The sequence below is a fragment of the Cynara cardunculus genome, unplaced genomic scaffold (genome assembly GCF_001531365.2).
Source record: "Cynara cardunculus var. scolymus isolate 2C unplaced genomic scaffold, CcrdV1 Un_Scaffold_2842, whole genome shotgun sequence".
Classification (NCBI taxonomy): domain Eukaryota; kingdom Viridiplantae; phylum Streptophyta; class Magnoliopsida; order Asterales; family Asteraceae; genus Cynara; species Cynara cardunculus.
Genome location: NW_020201238.1, coordinates 23984 through 43802, shown reverse-complemented (window position 1 = coordinate 43802; position 19819 = coordinate 23984). Strand labels below are relative to the sequence as shown.

The window sequence follows — 19819 nt, the reverse complement described above, 5'->3', positions numbered from 1 at the left end:
AACACATGCTGCCATTTATTTGGGTCAATGTAATTTATCAGCAAATGCTATTTCATCCTCATATAGTAGAAGATATGTTAAGCAAAAACCATTAGAACAAAATCCCAGAGTTCAAACATAGAGAGACCAGTCTTACCATTTGTTAGATATAAACACCCACCCTTGTCCCCAAACATCTGGTCCCCTTAATTCCTTATAATATAGTTAACCATTAACGGGCGTCCAATCACAAGTTTCAATCGAACCCTTTAAACATTAATTAGTTTCTAGGAAAAGCACGCCAGAGCACAGCATTTAACGGTTTAGCTTTTTCTTCACTTTGACTTGTCTTGAAAATCTTAGATTCTGATGCAGCTCGGGTTTGGCTCCAGTTCTTAAGCACCGACAATGAGACGGGCCCTACCTTTTCGCCACGTGGGCTTGTAACATACCATTGAGAGCTTTCAGTGTCTTGAAGCTCCTCCTTGCTTATATCAATATCATCACTAGATTCAAACAATTGTGTTGGATTTTTGACAACAGATGGTTTCTTTGAGTTGTCTTGCCACTCCATGGAACCAAAAAACTTCTGCAGTTTCATTGCCATTGCATATTTTTCAGATGCAGGTACTTCATGTTTGCTCTCTTCTGCAACAAATAAATTGTACATCAATAATATGCTTTGCTTGTACAACCAAACCAACACAATATATCTCACACAGATTGAGGTAATGTAGGCAGGCCTTACTAACACCACCGTCTTTCTAATGTAGAACTTTGGTACCCTAAATGCCACAGGTCCCCCCCCCCCCTCCTTTGCCTACCTTCTATCTACTCCAAATAAGCAAACCAATGTTTTATAGACGAAATGTAAACAAGATTACTTAGTAGCATGTAGTATTATGCAAAAAGAATGCTTACTATACAGAGCATTTTTCTCTAAAATATAGGAAATGCCAAAGGCTGCAACAAAGTTCGTCTTAGTTCCTACTTACTGTGACGATAATTTTTTTATCAGTTAGTGCAAGAAACATCCAATTCTTCTTATTTCATACCCATTAAACCGATAATCTGTAGACATTGTAACTATTAATGATGTTGATGTCGATTTGTCAAGTTATATTGCAATCATTGATTACATATAATAATGTCATATCAAAATCAACCTCTGCCACGTTATATACAAAACCTGTTTATCAGGTTAAATGGGCATAATATAGGCAGAATTGAACGTTTGTCATACTAATTGGGGAAAAATTCATCATTACACTAAATAAGAACCAACGCAAACTCTTATTTTGATGCATTTTTCCTTATTGGAAAAGATAGAGGCAAAGTATTTATCGTACCTGAAGCAATCCCATTGTCTTTAAAATTTCCAGACGACGTATGTGTTAGACCAGATTTTGGTGAGTCTTTCTTGTCATCTTCAACAGGTCCAGCTTCATCAATGTCTGGAACCACAGTAGGGACCTTTTCTAGTAACTTTGTCTGGTTTGTCGGATTCTGTAGGAATTGCCTTCTTTCCAAATACTCAAATAGCGTAAAATAGACACATAGGTTAAGGACCACATTACCATTAGCTTCTTACACATATGTTCAAAAACAAGGCCTTTGAATAAAGATCATTAAATACATGGGTTGCTATTAATTAGATCTACAACCCACTAGAGATAAAAAAATATCATAGGCCAAGGAGTTTCATAATACACATCATCCATGCATGGATCATTCATAAAAGAAAATGTGACACAACTACTAAAAAGGATATTCTTTTCTCCATCCTTTTTCATTCGCTTGATCAATACGGTGTTTCAATAAAGCCAGCTCTCGGGGAATCCACTGATATAACCAAAAATGCAAGCAGCATTAGATGTTCAAGCGATGCATTAACCAACTAAGAAACTTTAAGAGGTAAACAATAAAGAGAACCATGTATGAAATTCTTGAATTGCCTGATCATAAGCCATCTTTTAGTAAACAAGAAAAAACCTCAGTTCACTAAATGACAAATTTCCTGATCATATATATATATATATATATATATATATATATTCTGACACAATGATTGCAAGACTCTTAACGATGTGTTATACAACTTACATGTGTTACAATGTCCTTGTGCAGACTCTTAGCTTTCTCTTCAACTCCAACCTGTCATACAAGTCAATTTGGTCGATATTCTTATTCTGTATGTATGCATTTGTTGAGAACAGTTCACTTGTAGTAAAAACGACATCTCCTAAATAGAAAAACCATAATGGGTTTATGCTTTAAATATGTTAAGAAGTCGAGCCCAAATAAGACCATATGATTGTGTGGTTGTCTTGATGTCATTCAATGTAATCACGGTGTCCACAAACAATTTTTAACCTTCTATTTTGAGAACATCTTCAAGTTCATGGAACTAAGACTTAAAAGAACTCAAAGAAACTAAATATGCTTTAATGACAGGAAATTTTATCAAGTGTCTTAGGCAAGTAGATCTCTATAAAGATTCGTATGTATGAAAGTATTTAGTTATATATTTCCTTACTTTTTGTTTTACTATTATTTTATTGGCAATACTTATCTCGGATTGCATTTCCTACTTTTATTAAGCCTAAACCAAACAAACCTAGTAGATCCCACCCGGAGGTAGGGTAAAGATGTATGCAGAATTGCAGACCTTTCCTCTGTCTCCCGAATCACAGAGGTTGTTTCGGAGAAGATCTCCGTGAGTATCCCAACGCTTATTATAGAGTATTATTGGTTTGTGTGTAAGCTTGACTTTTATGGACAATTCTTTGCAAGTGTGCCTTTCTTTTATCTTTGAACACCTAAATTACCTCTCTTGTACTACATATACTCATTTAGTTATTACATCTAAAAGGTAATTATTTATCATGATGAGTTACTCCATGGTGACAGATAAAGAAAGACGATCACAAGTAAATGACCTATGAAAGGTTGATTGTGGATAACGATATAAAGCACATAAGCAATATTGTAAAGGTTGCTGTAATAAATGCACAAGCTTACCAATGTAAGCTTTTTAAGTATGCCAGATTTCACTTTCTTTTTCAAATCTTCACATTCTTCCTGAAATTAAAAAGGTTCAGAAACAGTTAAGTTTTACAAAGGAAATGGAATAAAGTTCATACCCAATAGCATCTACAGTGAATCTTCATCAAGCATTATTGTCAATAAAAGAAACACGTTAGAATAAAATAATTTGTGAATCGCTAAAACACGTCCTCCGATAGTGTCCTCATATAAATCACATCTACGAAGGAACCATCAAAAAAAACATTTTCTTGAAGCTGTGATATCTAACACCTCTTGGTCCAGTTCACGGGGTTCAACCAAACATCCCCTCCACATGACTTGGGCAATTTTACGCCTTCTGGCCAATAGACATGGTCCACAAAGGAACTAATAGCACCTAGCAGAAATCAACCAGAATAACTCTCTTTATTACTGGTTATGTCGCCATATCTTTCAATCTCCAATTTCCAGAGTCGTTGAGCTCTCAAGTGATAGTTATATCTAATCGCGATCAATGTGACACTGGCATATTGACAATAGACCTATAACATCGGACTCCAATTTGGCTATAGTGTATGAACAATGGGCAATCACAATTCAATCCCAATTTGCTAAGGTGTTAGGGGGTTCTAAGTTAATTATGTAGAAATAATCTACCCAATCCACAATATGATGAAATTTGAGAAATAGACGATATTGGTCTATGTGAAGCTCTATCTACTATAGTTTGAGCTTTAAGAGGAGCTTAAGTAATGTGGTTTAACTTTTAGAGGTCATTCACTTAGATATATAGATTAGTACAACAAACAGTAGTTCCCACTTCTTCAATTTGATAAATCAGTTCTTCATCCAAATATCCAATTAAAGAAGCACAAGTATTTCTAAATTCTGGTCTATCCATCATAGTTGCAGATTCGTTTGTCAAGTTATTTTTATGTATTTGTATAACCAGACCAGACCAGACCAAACCTACCCAGTAGGGTATACCCCACCAGAAAGTAGGGTCTGGGAGGGGTAGGATGTACGTAGACCTTTCCTCTACCGAAAAAGGGCAGAGGCTGTTTCATTTTTATATATTTGTATGCATGTGTTTGCTTGATGAGAAAGAATAAATAAAGCATGATGTGCTATGATTACGAGTGTTGATATCTTCATTACATTTACAAATTTTCATTTCCTTAATAAAACGAGGCAACCTTTTGGTAACTTATCTTGTGAATGACTGTATTAACTCAAATGTTGAAAAATTAATGCCTATTTGACAGTAAATTCAGATAACCATCGACCTTTATATATAATGCCAGAGAAGTAACAATAATTTGCAATATCTTTAAGGTTTAATGGCAGTTGAGGAAGATGAGTTGGTCCACAACTATTGAGCAGGTGCTATATATGTATATATATAATTATATATAACATAATATAAAAAGAATTAGGTGGTGAACTGATGTACGCCCTTACCTCAGAGAACTCATCATCTGACAGCAAAGTGATGGAGATATCTGTTTCTAATGCTTGCAGCACAAAGGTTTGGCCATTTTCACCACCCAAGCATTTTTTTATGCCTGATAAATCATTTTAGAAAAGATAATTAATTCATCACACATTATACCAGAAGGGTGTAAAAATGAATGACCTCCTGAAAAGTACACTACCAGTACATAAGGATATGAAGTAACCCCGGACAGTAAGAACCAAAAAGTTGATAATTGAAAGCCTTTAGTTAGCATAAACTATGGTCGTTCCTGAACATGGTCAATGGAGAAAGTGTAATACGAAATTCACTAGCACTTGTATGATTTATATCAGCATACTTTCACATGTAAGTGTGAGGAAAGAGCAAGGGCTGTTTGTTTATGGCTTAATGGTGGCTTATTCACTCAGCCATCAGAGTGTTTCATTTACAACTTAATGGTTAAATGGTTAAACTCTTCAGCTACTTTGGCTTCATGAGCTCAGCCTTCACCATTTACTTTTTCCAACCATATCCTTCCTCCCAAGAAACAACCCGTCCCGGAAAACAAACTTTTCCTATAAATTTGAGGGGTTCACTACTCGCGCTTATCTTCTTCTTTAAATCACTCTTAGATCTACTTGACACTTGAACTCATCATATTTCAAAATCTTTAAGTAATTTGTCAGTCGTTTTAGTTGTATTTCGCGAGGGGAAAATGTTCCCATTCGAACAAGAAACCTTGCAAAATACAACCAAAACGATGTACGGATTACTTCAAGATTTTGAAATACAATGAGTTCGAGTGTGTTGCAGAAATAAGAGAGATTTAAAGAAAAACATAAGATCGAGTAGCGAACCCTTAAATTTCTAGGACATGTTTGTTTTCCAGGAAGGGTATGGATGGAAAAAAATTAAAGAGTAAAGTGTTTGAGCGAACAAGCGAAAAGATAGTAGCTCAACTCATAAAGCCAAACTTGTCGAGAGCTTAACGATTAAGCTGTAAACAAACAATTTGATATGGCTGAGCGAATAAGTCCAAGGTATTAAGCCCATTAAGCCATAAGCAAACAACCCCTTAATAGTTAACCCATACAGGACTTGATGAAAAAACAACCAAACAGCCCCTAAATTTATAGAGAAGATACTTTGTGAGTTGAGAGACTAATCACACAATCCCACAAAAACAATAACTTCATTTCATGAACAAATTTCCTATACAAACCATTCCCTTGTGTGTGTTTTTCTTTTTAACGAACCAGAAATGTTGACATCATATTTGTTGATGGAATTTTTTAATGGGGTGCTCCTTAGTTGCGTTGGTGAATATAATTTCTATATCAAAACAATATAAATATTGTAGCCAAGTCATGGCCCAAAAAAAGAGGACGAACCTGTTACTTGCACAAGCTGATAACTCTTTGAAAAGCAGCCACTTACATCTTCTTTAACTCTCACAAAACTTCCAATTACCTTACTCTCGAAAGTCTCAGGTTCTTGTTCTAATTTCTGCACTAAACTCCTTCTCAAGTATACAAGCCTGATGTTTTCAGGAACGATCGATGCAAAATGGAAGTTTGCAACATCAAGCACGGCCTCTTTCTTCTCTGATATTTTATCGCCGCTGTTCTTTTTCTTCCTCTTATTGACCACCAAGTCCTCATCGTCTTGATCCATGTCCTCTGAATCATATCCTAGTTCATCTTCATCTGATGACACTTGATTCTCCGCCAAATGAGATTCCAAAAGGTCATATATTCTGTTAAGCTTCACCGTTTTTCGCCCAAAAATAGACTGTAACCATGCGTCACACTCAACCATCTTGTTCTTCTGAATAAGGTTTTTCTCCTTACTATATCCCTTTATGATCTTTTCCAGTTCCCGTTGAGATAACGCATGAACTGTCTCTTTCCCTATATTTGTAAGAAATTGCATGAGACGTGTTGACCCCCAGTCGGTGAACTCTTTCTTTTTTGATTTCGGTGTGCTTTTTGTCTTGCCTTTTGCCTTGCCTTTTGCCTTGCCTTTCGTCTTGTCTGTCTTCTCAGATGGCTCTGGCTTGGATCTTTTTATTTTCTTTCCCGAATCATGTGGTTCCATGTCATCATCTTTTTCTTCATAATCTGAACATTGGTACTCATCACTATCATCATACTTATCTGAATCGTAATTCTTTCCCGACTTCAATTGAGCCTTGGCAGATGTTAGATCCTCAAGAGTCAACTTTTCCGTAGCATTAATAATCTCCCAGTATTCCTTATACAGAGTCTCATAAGTGTTCCGATTGTTGAAATCAACCATTTCCTGCAAAAACAGACAGTCAAATATTTTATGGTGAATCCATATAATAACTTAGTGTCTTCAAAGTGTACGTCAATTGCAAACAAAACAATGAACCCTAGCCGTGTTAAACCAGTAAAAGGGTGACCATGGTGCACCAAAGATCCTCAGCATGGATACAAGGGTTGTTTGACTTGTATTTGTGACTCGAACCTATGACCATTAGGTCCAAAAGGAGTAACATTCTCTTGACCTTCCACTGACCACATATCAGTGATATTATCACGTAAAAATAGGTTATGAAAAACCCAGTAATTTTCAGTCTTTTTTTAGGCCAAATCGTACCCCATCAGAGTCAACATCCTTCTTTTCTTCCACGAGCAACGTGAGCTTCAAGCAGTGTTCACAGAATCCTTTCTTCCCTTTTACATGAACAAAGTCCGCAGACTTGATACAGCGTCTGCATACACCTTTTGGACAGCAATAACATTGGACAACATCAGAAGTCCTACTGCAAGTCTCGCATCTATGCAGATCTGGGAACAAAACAAAATGAAATTATACGTAATTTAGGAAATAGAACCTATAAAAACTATCCTCTAAAAAGGTATTAAAGTAACGCAAGTTCAACATAACATTGTAGAACATAAGCAAAACAGGACAATCTTTATTCTTTAGGCATGCAATGAATATATCAAGCACTCATTTGTGCCATAGCCCATACGCGTTAATAACAAAACGAAACCAATATATCCCACACAAAGGTAGGGCCCGGGGGTTAGGATCTACACATACCCTGCCTCTACCCCAAAGAGTAGAGAGATATGTGTTGATCTATTCTATAAGCCTAACCATAACGGAATTTGATACAAGCGGCTTACCACATATAAACCGGTTTTTAGCTTTGGCAGATGAATCATCCAGTTCTACACATTCAGGATGATATGATTTGAAACAATCCCTGCATATTTTCACAATGATTCAGAACAAGATATGATCAGAGCTAAAAGGGAAAAAAGTTTCTGCCATGGAGATGTATGATATCTTGCAAACTTGACTGAAGCTAAATGGTTGATCAGTATAACCACTCTCCTATTTACCAACAAACTGGAGGATACAGTCAAACAAAGGCTAGAATAACCTTTTCACCATTAAATACATTTTCCTTTCTTTATTCAAAAGATCAAACATGATCATACCATCAAAGCAAGCACATAATCATGGAAAAAACAAATCCCAAAAATGGAACGACGATGGTGAATTTAATGAAAGATGAAACAACTGATTTGGAGACTCCATGCATCAGACTTTGAATTCTATATCCAACCTAAAAGACCGATATACCCCTTGAGTCAAGAAAACATGCATTCAACCTAAAAGATACGGAAACCTGTCAAATCATCAATGAGAACAGGGCACCCATTTTATTTTTATTTTATTTTCTTGAACTTTAATGTATTAAAAGAAGAAGAAAAAAGGGGTGTTGGGAAACTCACTTTTGATCACAGATAATCAACTCGCCACCATCTTTGCAGACGAAGCACCATTCTTCAGAATAATCTTCTTTTTTCCAAGCTGTTCTTGCTCTCTTTTTCATCCCTCCGATCAACGCCAATGTAAAAGAAACCCTTTTTCTCTGTCCTTAAAAACGCAACTCCAACACCTGTGCTGTGAAAGACGATCACGTTATTTGAAGAAAATGCATAAGAAGAATCAAGCAGAAAAAAAGCAAGTTGAGGGTATTTACTGATGATCAAACAAAACACCAGTCAATGTAACGGAAGACCTCCTGCATAAAAGTTCTGCTGAAAAGCAAGAGAGAGAGAGAGAGAGAGTTGGGGATGAGTGGGTTTTAGAGACTAGGGTTCTAAAATATTAACGTGATTTGTTTTACAAAAGTATGCCAATTTTCATGGTTTAATTTAGTAAATTTTGATCATCCTAAAAACTAATCCCTTTTTAGTTATGATTATCAAGATTTTTGCTTTTTTATTTTCTTTTAATAAATAATAGATTATTGCTATTATTTTTTTATTAGTAAAATATATTGTATTATTAAAACTAAAAGGTATTCGCACAATGCAGCGAGATACATCTCGATTTTAATGTTTCGTTTTGTTTTTTTCTTTGTCTCAATCGATGTTATAATACGGTTTTATGTGGTTTTGAAAAAACAAGAATGTTTTTATTTTTGAATAAAATATAAATATGAATATATCATAAAAAAATCTTCTTTTTTGTGTAATTTTTTAATTATAATTTAATAATGAAATAATTTATTTCGGTTTAATGATATAATTTTTTTATAAAAATAATAATTAAGTATTTTCTTAAATGTTAATAATTATTCTAATTATATTTTTTATTTTTATATTTAGAATGAAATGTTTTTCTTTTATTTGATTACGTTTATTTATAGTTAGTTACACGATTTCAAATAAGAAGATTTAGTAAGTTATACTTATAATTTACTTGTAATCTTAAATTTTAAGTAATATGCATCGATAAACTGTATTTCATACATATAAAATGGTTTTAAGAGTTTTTGTCAAATTCTTTATAATATAGTATAGATAATTTTGCTTAATTGTTATTAAAACTCAACACTTAGTAAAGAAAATTACTTTTATCAAATACTACAAATTTGATTATTTAATTTTTAAAACTACATAATAATATAAACAATTAACAATAAATTAAACGGTTTATAATATTTTTTAATAAATAAAGATATTAATATATAATTATAAGTCATAATTCTATAAAACTCCCACCATTGTAAAGTTTCACTCCCCCTCCCCCAAAATAATCTTTTTAATAGTTAACTAATGGTAAATAATATCATTAAATTTGTTCATTAAAAGTTACTAGAAGGGTACTCGTACAATGCAGCGAGATAAATCTTCATTTTAATATTTAGTTCTAATTTTTTTGTCTCTATCGATATAATACGATTTTATGTGATTTTGAGAAAGCCATAATATTCTTATTTTTTAATGAAATATAAATTTGAAGATATCATAAAAATTCGAAAAAAAATGAATAAATTGATATTAATATCAAATTAACTATTTAATAGTTCTCGTTTTTTTTGTGTAACTTTTTTAATTCAATTTTTTTACTATAATTTAATTTGGAACTAATATCAAAGTAATTTATTTTTGATTTAATAAAATATTTTTTTATAAAGATAATAATTAAACATTCTGTTAGAACTCAATGATTATCTTAATTATATTTTTTATTTTTTATATTTAAAATGGATGTTTATTCTGTATTTGATTGTGTTTATCTGCAGTTAGTTACACGAATTTAAAAATAAAGCTTTAATAAGTTGTACTTACACAAAACTACTTGTAATTTTGAATTTTAAGTAATATGCATCAATAAACAGTACTTAATGCATAAAAAATGGTTTTTAAGAGTTTTTGTTGAATACTTTATAATATAGTATAAATATATTTTTATCAATATATAAAGTTGTTTTTAAAATTTAAATAGTAAACAAATTAGAATTATCATTTACTTTGCTTTGAAATTTAATATTTATTAACTAAAAAAATATCATTTTAATTTCAACGATACTTCATTAAACAATTATTTTTAAATTAAATGATAATTATTTATTGATTATAAAAAATAAATGTAGAATATAATTATTATGATTTAATAAAATGGTATAAAATAAATAAATATATTATCTTTTATTATTATAATAGTAAATATGTTTTTTAATATTATTTTTTTAGTATATGGTTGTAGTGGATTTTTTTAATGTTCAATAGACTTACCATTTTTAGTGATTTAATGTTTTATTTTTAATGATTGAGTTTATAAGAACCTATTTTTTTATATTTTTCATGTCATATTATTTCTAACTCATAAGGTAGGAGGTACAAATAACAACCATTTTTAGTTGTAATTTCAATATTTTTTTATTTATTGTTTTATTTTTCACATATATACCATCATTATATTTGGTTTAATTTGGGGAATCTAACTGGACCCCCCAAGTCCTTATATAATAATATTTTTTTTGTCTTTTTATTGTTTGTGTCTTTTGGCTTTTTCTGATTTAATATATATATATATATATATATATAATTGATTTTAATTAAAAAAAATTGTAATTTCTCTTTTATTTATTTATATTATATTATAATTAATATGAATTATTAATAAATATATATTTTCTTTTATATCATTTATATTATATTAATTATTAATAAACATTTCATCCGTTTAGATTTTTTTGTTTATTTTTACTTTTTAACTTTTATTTAAAAATAAATAATTATTTATTAATATAAATTTTACTATTTTTTAGTTATAAATATAAACATTGCTATTTTGTTGGTTTTTGGTAGCTCATTTTATTTAAGTCAACAAATGTTGATGTATTCAAACAACTACGTCTAATGGGTTTTTCTCTTTTTATCTGTTATTTGTATTTCGGTTCTCTTTTCTACAACATAATTGGTAATTTGTTTCTTTAAAAAATACAATATAATTTGTTTCTTTAAAAATACAATATAATTTGTAAACACACTCTAAATCTACGATTTGGTATAGCTTATCAATATATTGTGAATACCAACTAAGGGGCCGTATATCAAACACTTACCCGGTAAGTGATTACCGGCAAAAATTAACACTATCATTTACTTACCGGGTAAGATTTTAGTCCATCAAAACAACATTGTATGCAACAATTTACCCGGTAAACACTTACCGTGGTAAGAGTCGTTTCCCTCACTTACCGGGTAAGACTATTGGTCTTTGTCTTGCTCTTACCGGATAAGATTCTTGATTCTTACCATATTCATCCGATAATGTAATGTGATTTGGTAAGCGCTTACTCGGGTAAGCATTTGGTAAACGGCCCATAAATCAACAAAACTAAATCAAAATCTACCACTTGTCAACACCTTAATACGAAATTTCTTAAGGTTGTCTTCATTGTATTCACGTTTTATACATATTTAATTGTGAATGTGTGTACACGTATATTACAAGAGAGAGGATATATATATATATATATATATATATTAGTTGACATTATGATTCAACTTCTACGAGTGTGATTGTCATGTGATGGTAAAATTGGTAAACCAAAATATTTACATCTCTAGGTTAAAACAATAAAAGACTCACGGGAGTGAAAATCTCGCATGATTCGCTTCCTTATTGAAATCCAAGAACCTCCGATGACCAGGTTAATGTTATCCCCCACCCCCATTTATTCTGGCGATATACGTAACAGATATTGTCGGTTCGTCTGCTGTAATGGGTTTGAATGAGGTTGTGATGAACTCCGATCTGTATCTCCGGCGCCGGACAAAAATAAGTGGATCATTTTGCATCATTATCTATTGATGAAGGTAAGTTTTGATGTATTTATTTACCAAACCAAGAATTCGTCATTGTTACCGTGGTCGACCTCCCTAACCTGCTTCATGAAAGGCAGTTAGCCTCCTTAACCTGCTTCTTAAACGGCGATCGGATTCCTTAACCTGTTTCATGAACGACAATCGACCTCTTTAACCTGCTTCATGCAAGGCGGTCAGCCTTCGTAACTTGTTTCATGAATGGCGATCGGCCTCCTTAACCTGCTTCATGAACGGCGGTCGACCTCCTTAATCTGCTCCACGAACGGTGAAATTAGTCACCGGATAATTTCTGAAAATTGCTCGAGTCTTTGGAGGAGTCTAAATTGGCACCAAATATTCTTGATGCAAATTAAGCGAAATTATTAGATGTTAATTATTTTATGTTTTACCGGGTGAAACTGCATTCAACATTCTAGGATCATTCAACAATTTGGTTGTGTTTGATGATGTTTTCTTTATGTTGTATTCATGTATGGTGGAAGAATTTATAAATGGAAATAACATCAACCAAATCTTGATAATAATCCCTGCATAATCGCAATACATGATTTAGGGGACGTGTACCTAATCACTTACCCGGTAAGCGCTTACCGGTGAAATTCAACACTATCGCTTATTTACCGAGTAAGATTTTGTAGTCCACGAAAACAATATCGTATGCAACAATTTACCCGGTAAGCACTAACCGTGGTAAGAGCTGTCACTCTCACTTATCGAGTAAGACTTTCGGTCCTTGTTTCGCTCTTATGGGGTAAGATTCTTGGTCCTTACCATATTCATCCGGTAAGTTCACGTAACTTGATAAGTACTTACCCGAGTAAGCATTCGGTAAACAACCCCTTAGAAAATATAATCAAATAAAAATAATAAAAAGTTTTAAAATTCATAACCACCCTTCTCGTTTTAAATTTGTAAAAAGAAGGAAAAAGACGAAATAATGTGATTGGTGGAGAGGAGTTTAAAGGGTTTGTTAGAATTGTTGGGTTCACAATTGAAACCACCCATAAACATACATACATATATGCATGGAATGATAAGAATCATTCATTATAATCATGAATTTATATTAGGAAACAAAATAAAATCAGATACTTATTAAACTAGATAAATGATTAATATTGGTTTGTATAATTTGTTAGAATAAGATCGTTTGTAAATTAAACATCCCCTATAGATATACACACATATATATATAGAGAGAGAGAGAGAGAGAAAGAAAGGGGTAATCTTTTGCAAACCCCTCAAAGTTACAAACAATGCAAACAAATCCTAGCCCTCGATTCACTTTTTTCTTCTTTTAGTATAAAGGGTAGTTACATCTTTTGAAATTTAATATCATTTTGAATTTTGTATTCCTTTAACAAGGATGCCGGTTGTTTAATAACATTAACTTCTTTTTTTCAATTTAAGTAATAATTGACTTGTGATTGTAATTGGTTATGATATTTTGTTATCTGTTATTCATAGAAAATATCCGATATTAATAATTCAAGATAAAATCAATAATTCAAATTGTGTTTAATGGTGATGAATTCGTATTTTCTGGAATGGTCGGTGAACAATTTGTAAGTGATGTTATTGTCGACATCAACGTGGAAGACGGTTTTAACCATGAATTAGATTCAGGTGACCTAGGTTTTGTTAATCCCTCTCATAGTAGAGATGATGCATCTCAGTCTGGTGTTTTTACCTGAAGCCGATGAAGCATATGGCAACCGGTGGTGAGTCCTCCGTGAATAGTCGTCGCTCCTCGATATCAGATGATGAAATCCCACAGCCAATGCGGAAATCCATAGTTTGCCATAACAAACGTCTGCTTCAAGACAATCCTGATGTGTCCGTTGAGGTTCGTGTTCTACGAAGCAAATTGGCTGATAAGAAGACACAACTGTATTCCGAACGCCAAACAACTCGTCTGTTGAGGGCCAATTATGAAGCTACATTGATTGTTATATGAACTACACTGATGCATATAAACTTCAATGTTTCATATAAAATCCAATGCTTCATATAAATTACAACGATTCATATTTGAAACATCGATGATTCATATAAACTTCCATGCTACATATATGAACTAACTCCCTCATCAATATCTAGTGCGTGCAGATATTTAACTACCCATATTCATTTATATCCGTACATCAGTGTAGCGAAAACATCACATATTCATAGGACTCAATTCATTGATACAAATGTCTTATAATTCTCATACGATGATATCATGATTTTAAAGATCTATTTGTGAAAACAATGAACTGTTTCATATTTAATAAACCATAAAATATTTTTAATAACAAAATCAAACACTCATGTATACATAGATATACATTAACTCTACATCATTGCTACTTGTCTATGTATTATCCATTACAGTTGCTACACTTCCGACATTATACCTAATTCCAATGAGGCATCATTCACAGAGGCATTTAGCTGGTTTGATATGCTTCCTTCTGTTAGTTTATTAATTCCAGTCTTTGTTTCACATGCATGGTATTCTATCAAATTAGGGGAACAAATGTCTGCATAAAGTTACAACCTACAGTATTATATTTATGTTTTTTTTACCTATTTGCATAACAAGCTGATTAAGTGACATAACCTTTTTTCGTGTAGTCACTCTTTTTCTTTTCTTTGTGACATCTGCATATGTGTTTAAAACATTAAATTTTCCCATAAGTAATCGATTTATAACAGATACATCCATTCTTTACTCTTATTGTTTCGTAACTATATTCACATATTCAGACTGTAAACGTGTATTGGAAATAATAAATTTATTTAAATTCACGTATTTATCAATTATATTTAACTTCATAATTTAAAAAAAAAAAAAAAAAAAGTGAATATGAATTTACAAGTTCAATACCTTGTTGTATATCACAGTTGGGTGTTCCCTCTTCCTTGAAGTTCTTTGAATCGGCTACATAATTTCCGTAAAAAAAATGTCCAGCATGAAACACTAATGTGTTACAACCAAAGCAACAAACAGAAGAACAATACATTTTTTTCCATCGTTCACAATGTTTCCTTTGCCATCTAAACAGACGAGGTTGTATGAAGTGTTTGTGAAACCGAAGAAGGTTGTTTATTATTCTATCCTTGTGCCTATCGAAGGCCTTGTTGACCGTGTTAGGGCGGGGGACAAAAACCGAGCAAAAATGCAAACAATATTGGCAAATCTGTATTTTTTAAACTTTAGGTAGAAATGTAAATTTTACCCATTAGGGAGGGTACCTGGGCCCTAACAAGGCAGGGATTCCTCGCGTTGATTGGTAACATGGCGGAGATGAGAGTTTATTCTCATACCTGAAGCTGGGTCAGGATTGCATTACCCGCCCCTAATCTGACCCCGATTAAACTTGTTTTTTGTTAAATATATGTATATAGTATGTATAAATAAATAAAATACATGTGTATATATATGTATGTAAACATTTAGTATTAATTGATAAATATATTTGATTTTCAATATTGGTAATTAGTATATAATGACGATTCCTTATAGTTTTAATTTTAAATTATATTTTTTTTTACTAAATGGGTACACGACGGGTTCTCCAAACCCGCTGGGGATTCCTTCCCCCGAACCCGTTAGGGAATACTCGAGGCAGGGTCGGGGATGGGGGGCTTAAAGAGGGGTTAGGAACAGTGGATGCATTACCTGTTTTGTTTCCATCCCTAACTCTAGAGATCAAAACTGAGATTTTTGACAAATTAGAGGGACCACAATTGAGGTTTACTCTAATTTTTATGATGGGATGAAACTTAAGAAATTAATGGGTAATAAAAAGTAATTTCTAAAATTTATTAAAAAAGATGTGTTATTATGAGTAGACGGTGGGTGTTATATGTTGGAAATTTTGTGAGTTGGAAGTTTGTCTTCCATCTTACATTGGTAGATTTTTTTTTTCTAAAAAAGCTTACAAGGCTTTCTCTAGAAATGAGTTTTGAACAAGTTGGTAGACTCATGGTAGGGGTCTTGAGTTGAAGACCCAACACACATGCGTGCGCGTGGCTGAGGGCGCGAGATTTGTGAAGGTGGCACGAGGAGGCGCACTTTACATTTTGTATGCCGCATCGGATCAGAAGGAGCCTTGCCCTGAGCTCCGAGTATCTTTTTGATACAAAGTCGAGAGGAGAAGGAAAATTAATAGTATTTAAAAAAAAATCGGATTTTGACTTAGTCTTTCCACGATTTTGAGATAATGCTTAGTGGAGAAAAATCCTCCACTGTAATCTCAATTTTTGGGGAGTTTTTCATGGGAAGTTGAAGGCTTCACCCAGTATATAAACTGGGTTGAAGCCAACTCTCGAACACACAGAAAAAAAATCTGATTTTCCTTCTACATTGCTGCTACCGAACGCTCTCTTTCTACTCTACCAATTTCTGCATCCACCGTGCTCTACTTCGTTTTTGATCGCTGTTCATTAACAAAAACTAAACTACATCAAATCCTGGGGCTTTGCGACTAGCAGACTCACAACGAGAAAAGAGTTATCGTATAAAACCTTAAAAGACAGATTTTACCGTGCAAATTACAATTCAAATCGACAGTTTAATCAGGTTGGTTTTATATTTATTGCATTGTATTTGATTTTCTGTTCAAAAAGTGAATAATTCTGTTGTACTCCTTTCTTTCATTGAATCTATCACGAATGATATATTCAATCTAAGTGAATTGACACTCTGTTTAGGTGTTGTAGGTTCTGAACACAAAAATATTTAATTTTGTCCGTTAAAAATTTAAAGATTTTTATAAAAATTAAAACTTTATTTATTTCATCCTTTTTACTCGAATTATTTTTGAACATTATAACCAACAAAAAAGGTTGGTGTGTTTATATAAAAAAGACAAGAGAATATAATCTTGATTTATTTAATTATATTTATTGCAATTTCAATAGACAATAAACATGGGGTTGCGTAGGAATATGGGGTTGCGTAGGGGTGTAGGGATCAGGGCTATACAATAGAAAATGATGCTCGTTGCTTTCCCATAAAATATGTATTTCTTTTTTGTTTTCATTTACTTACTATAATTATAATTATAAACTAAGATAAATACTTATCGATAAAATTTAACATTATTATTTACTTACCGTATAAAATTTTAGTCCACCAAAACGACATCGTATGCAACAATTTACTCGGTAAACGGTTACCGTGGTCAAAGTCGTCGTCCTCACTTACCGGGTAAGACTATTGATATTTGTTTCGCTAATACCAGGTAAGATTCTTGGTCTTATCATTTTCATCTTGTGAGGAAATGTTACTTGGTAAACACTTATCCGGATAAGCGTTTGGTAAACGGCCTCTAAACCTACTAATTTGTAAGAATTGCGAAACATGAAACTAATATCAATATTTTTTTTTAATTTTTTATGATATCTTTATATTTATATTTTTTTTTACATAAGAAAATTATTCATTTCTCAAAACCACATAAAATTGTTTTATAACATTGACTGAGACAAACAAAAATAAAACGAATAATTAAAATCAAGATGTATGTCGTTGCATTAATCCAAGAAAAAGATATCACCAAGACGGGCGAAGGGGATGTCGATCGAGAGGTTGCAAACGTCGTTTGAATTCTACATTTTGTTGAGTTTTAATAAGTCTACGACCGACGACACGATGTTTTGAATGGTAGGTAGAGTGCTCTCTGTAATGTCGGAGGCTTCGTCCTCCGCTTTTGGTGGTAATATACCAAATACAAGTAAAAGTTTATATTAAAATAAATATATTTTATTATTTTTAATAAAATTTTACCAATTTTTTATGATGGATTTTGGAGTACAACTTTTTTTAAAGTTTATATATATATATATAAAAGGGGGTTACATTATAAACCGTTCAATTCATGAAAACTATGTAAATCATTTTCGATCAATAGGAAAATTTTGTTTTTTTTTTTAATTTTAATAAGTAAGGGTATAATGGTCATTTGATTATAACTGATTAATATTGGAAGGTAATAATTACTCTTAATTATGAAAACATGATAATATATACATTTAATATAGAATATGGTAAATTAATTTTTCTTAATATAATTTTTTTACCATTAATAGTTTTTATTATTTTATTAAATTATACTTATTAAAATGTGAATTGTAAAAACACTACAATATCAAATCTGATTTCGTTTCATTGAAAAAATATATGTAGTTTGAGTAATGAAACGAATGTCAAGGTCAATAGTGACCATGAACACACTTTTACTGATGAATATAATTTATTAATATTTTGAAACGTTTTATGCATGAAAAAGTTTCACTTACGAAAATAAAGTATTCAGTTTTCAAAATGTTTTATTCAGTTTTCAAAATGTTTCATTCTTTATATGTTTCATTGTTTATTATGATATCTCTTGTTTTAAAATTAGTTTGATTAGAAATTATTAAGAGTCTAATCCTACTTTAATAACCGTTAATGAAATAGTTTCATATATCATTTACTACTATATGTCAAATGGTTCATCTTTCATTGTAGGTGACAAGAAGTCACGTGAGTTCATAACATAAATGGTGAAACAATTTCATTCATTTAATGAAATAAAATATTTTATTCAGTATTCAAAAGGTTTCACTATTTTTTGTTGATTAAAGTATGTTTTTATGTTTAATAATTTATTAGGATATACCTAGTTTCATTGCTCCTTACTTGGATCTATTTTTAATGTGGATGTTATTTTATTTATAGTATTTAGTCATAAAATGAAGATAATTTTTATCAAATATATAATTTGTCAGATTATTCTAACATTTTTGGTTAAAATCTTTGTAATGATAAAATGATATATAGAGATTTTAAAATAATGATTTTGTTACATTAATGTTAGGATATCTACGATCTTGTTATCTTGTTTACAAAATCATACAAATTAAAATTTTGATAATTTTGCCTTTTTTTAATTAAAAATTAAACTTTTATTTTTATTTTCTAATATAAACACATTTAATCTTGACCATTGATCAAGAAAATTGATGGATGAGATTGGTTTGTAAGGTTTTCATAAATAAAGGTGGTTTGCAAATTGATCGCTCCTATATATATAGGGGCCTAATCAAATGAGAACTGATTAGTTTGAGGTAACTGTGAAGTCCAATCTCAACCACAAATCAACGGATAAATTAAGAAATTAATAATTATGGTAGTTTGAGTTAAAATTATAATTAGAGAGCATATTAGATATTTTAAAAAAACTCCTCTCTCATCTCTCCGACCTCCAATCTCCGGCCTCCGGTGAAATCGGTATCACAGTATATCACAATGGGTATCACATTGTGTATCTTTGTTTTTTAGGTTTGAGTTGGTATCATAGTTGGTATCACAGTACATCACAATGGGTATTACATTGTGTATCTTTGTAATTACTTGGTACCTGCCGGATTAATGTTCACCGGAGGCCGAGATTGGAGGTTGGAGAGATGAGAGAGGAGTTTTTTAAAAATACATAAAATGTTCTCTAATTATAATTTTAACTCAAACTACCATAATTATTAATTTTCTAATTTATCCGTTAATTTGTGGTTAATATTGAATCTCACAGTTACCACAAACTAATCAGTTCTCCCTTAAATGAGCTTATATATATATATATATATATATATATATATATATATATACACACACACACTAGAAGGGTACTCGGGCTATGCAGTGAGATACATCTTGATT

At 31.8% G+C, this 19819-nt stretch overlaps 1 protein-coding gene across 2 annotated transcripts; it reads right to left on the bottom strand.

Moving 5' to 3' along the window:
• Positions 1–110: 110 nt before the first annotated feature.
• LOC112503293 (uncharacterized protein At5g08430-like) lies at positions 111–8586 on the bottom strand. 2 transcript variants are annotated; one of them, XM_025107355.1, is made up of 11 exons: positions 8487–8586; positions 8236–8407; positions 7621–7700; positions 7085–7275; positions 5854–6763; positions 4468–4571; positions 3001–3060; positions 2083–2133; positions 1751–1821; positions 1329–1522; positions 111–627 (listed from the first exon to the last, which is right to left on the bottom strand). In XM_025107355.1, exons 2-11 carry the CDS (start codon positions 8334–8336, stop codon positions 260–262), a joined length of 2130 nt encoding a protein of 709 aa, XP_024963123.1. In that variant the 5' UTR covers positions 8337–8407; positions 8487–8586; the 3' UTR covers positions 111–259. The 2 variants fall into 2 exon arrangements, with proteins under 2 accessions (XP_024963123.1, XP_024963124.1); XM_025107356.1 differs by having other exon boundaries at positions 8236–8402; positions 8487–8579.
• Positions 8587–19819: the final 11233 nt, after the last annotated feature.

Coding starts and splice junctions, on each gene's coding strand:
- LOC112503293 (XM_025107355.1), bottom strand. CDS start 8,336: ATGAAAAAGAGAGCAAGAACAGCTTGGAAAAAAGAAGATTATTCTGAA. Junction 7,701..8,235: donor TTGATTATCTGTGATCAAAA/GTGAGTTTCCCA, acceptor GAAAATATGCAG/GGATTGTTTCAAATCATATC. Junction 4,572..5,853: donor TCAGCTTGTGCAAGTAACAG/GTTCGTCCTCTT, acceptor ATGATTTATCAG/GCATAAAAAAATGCTTGGGT.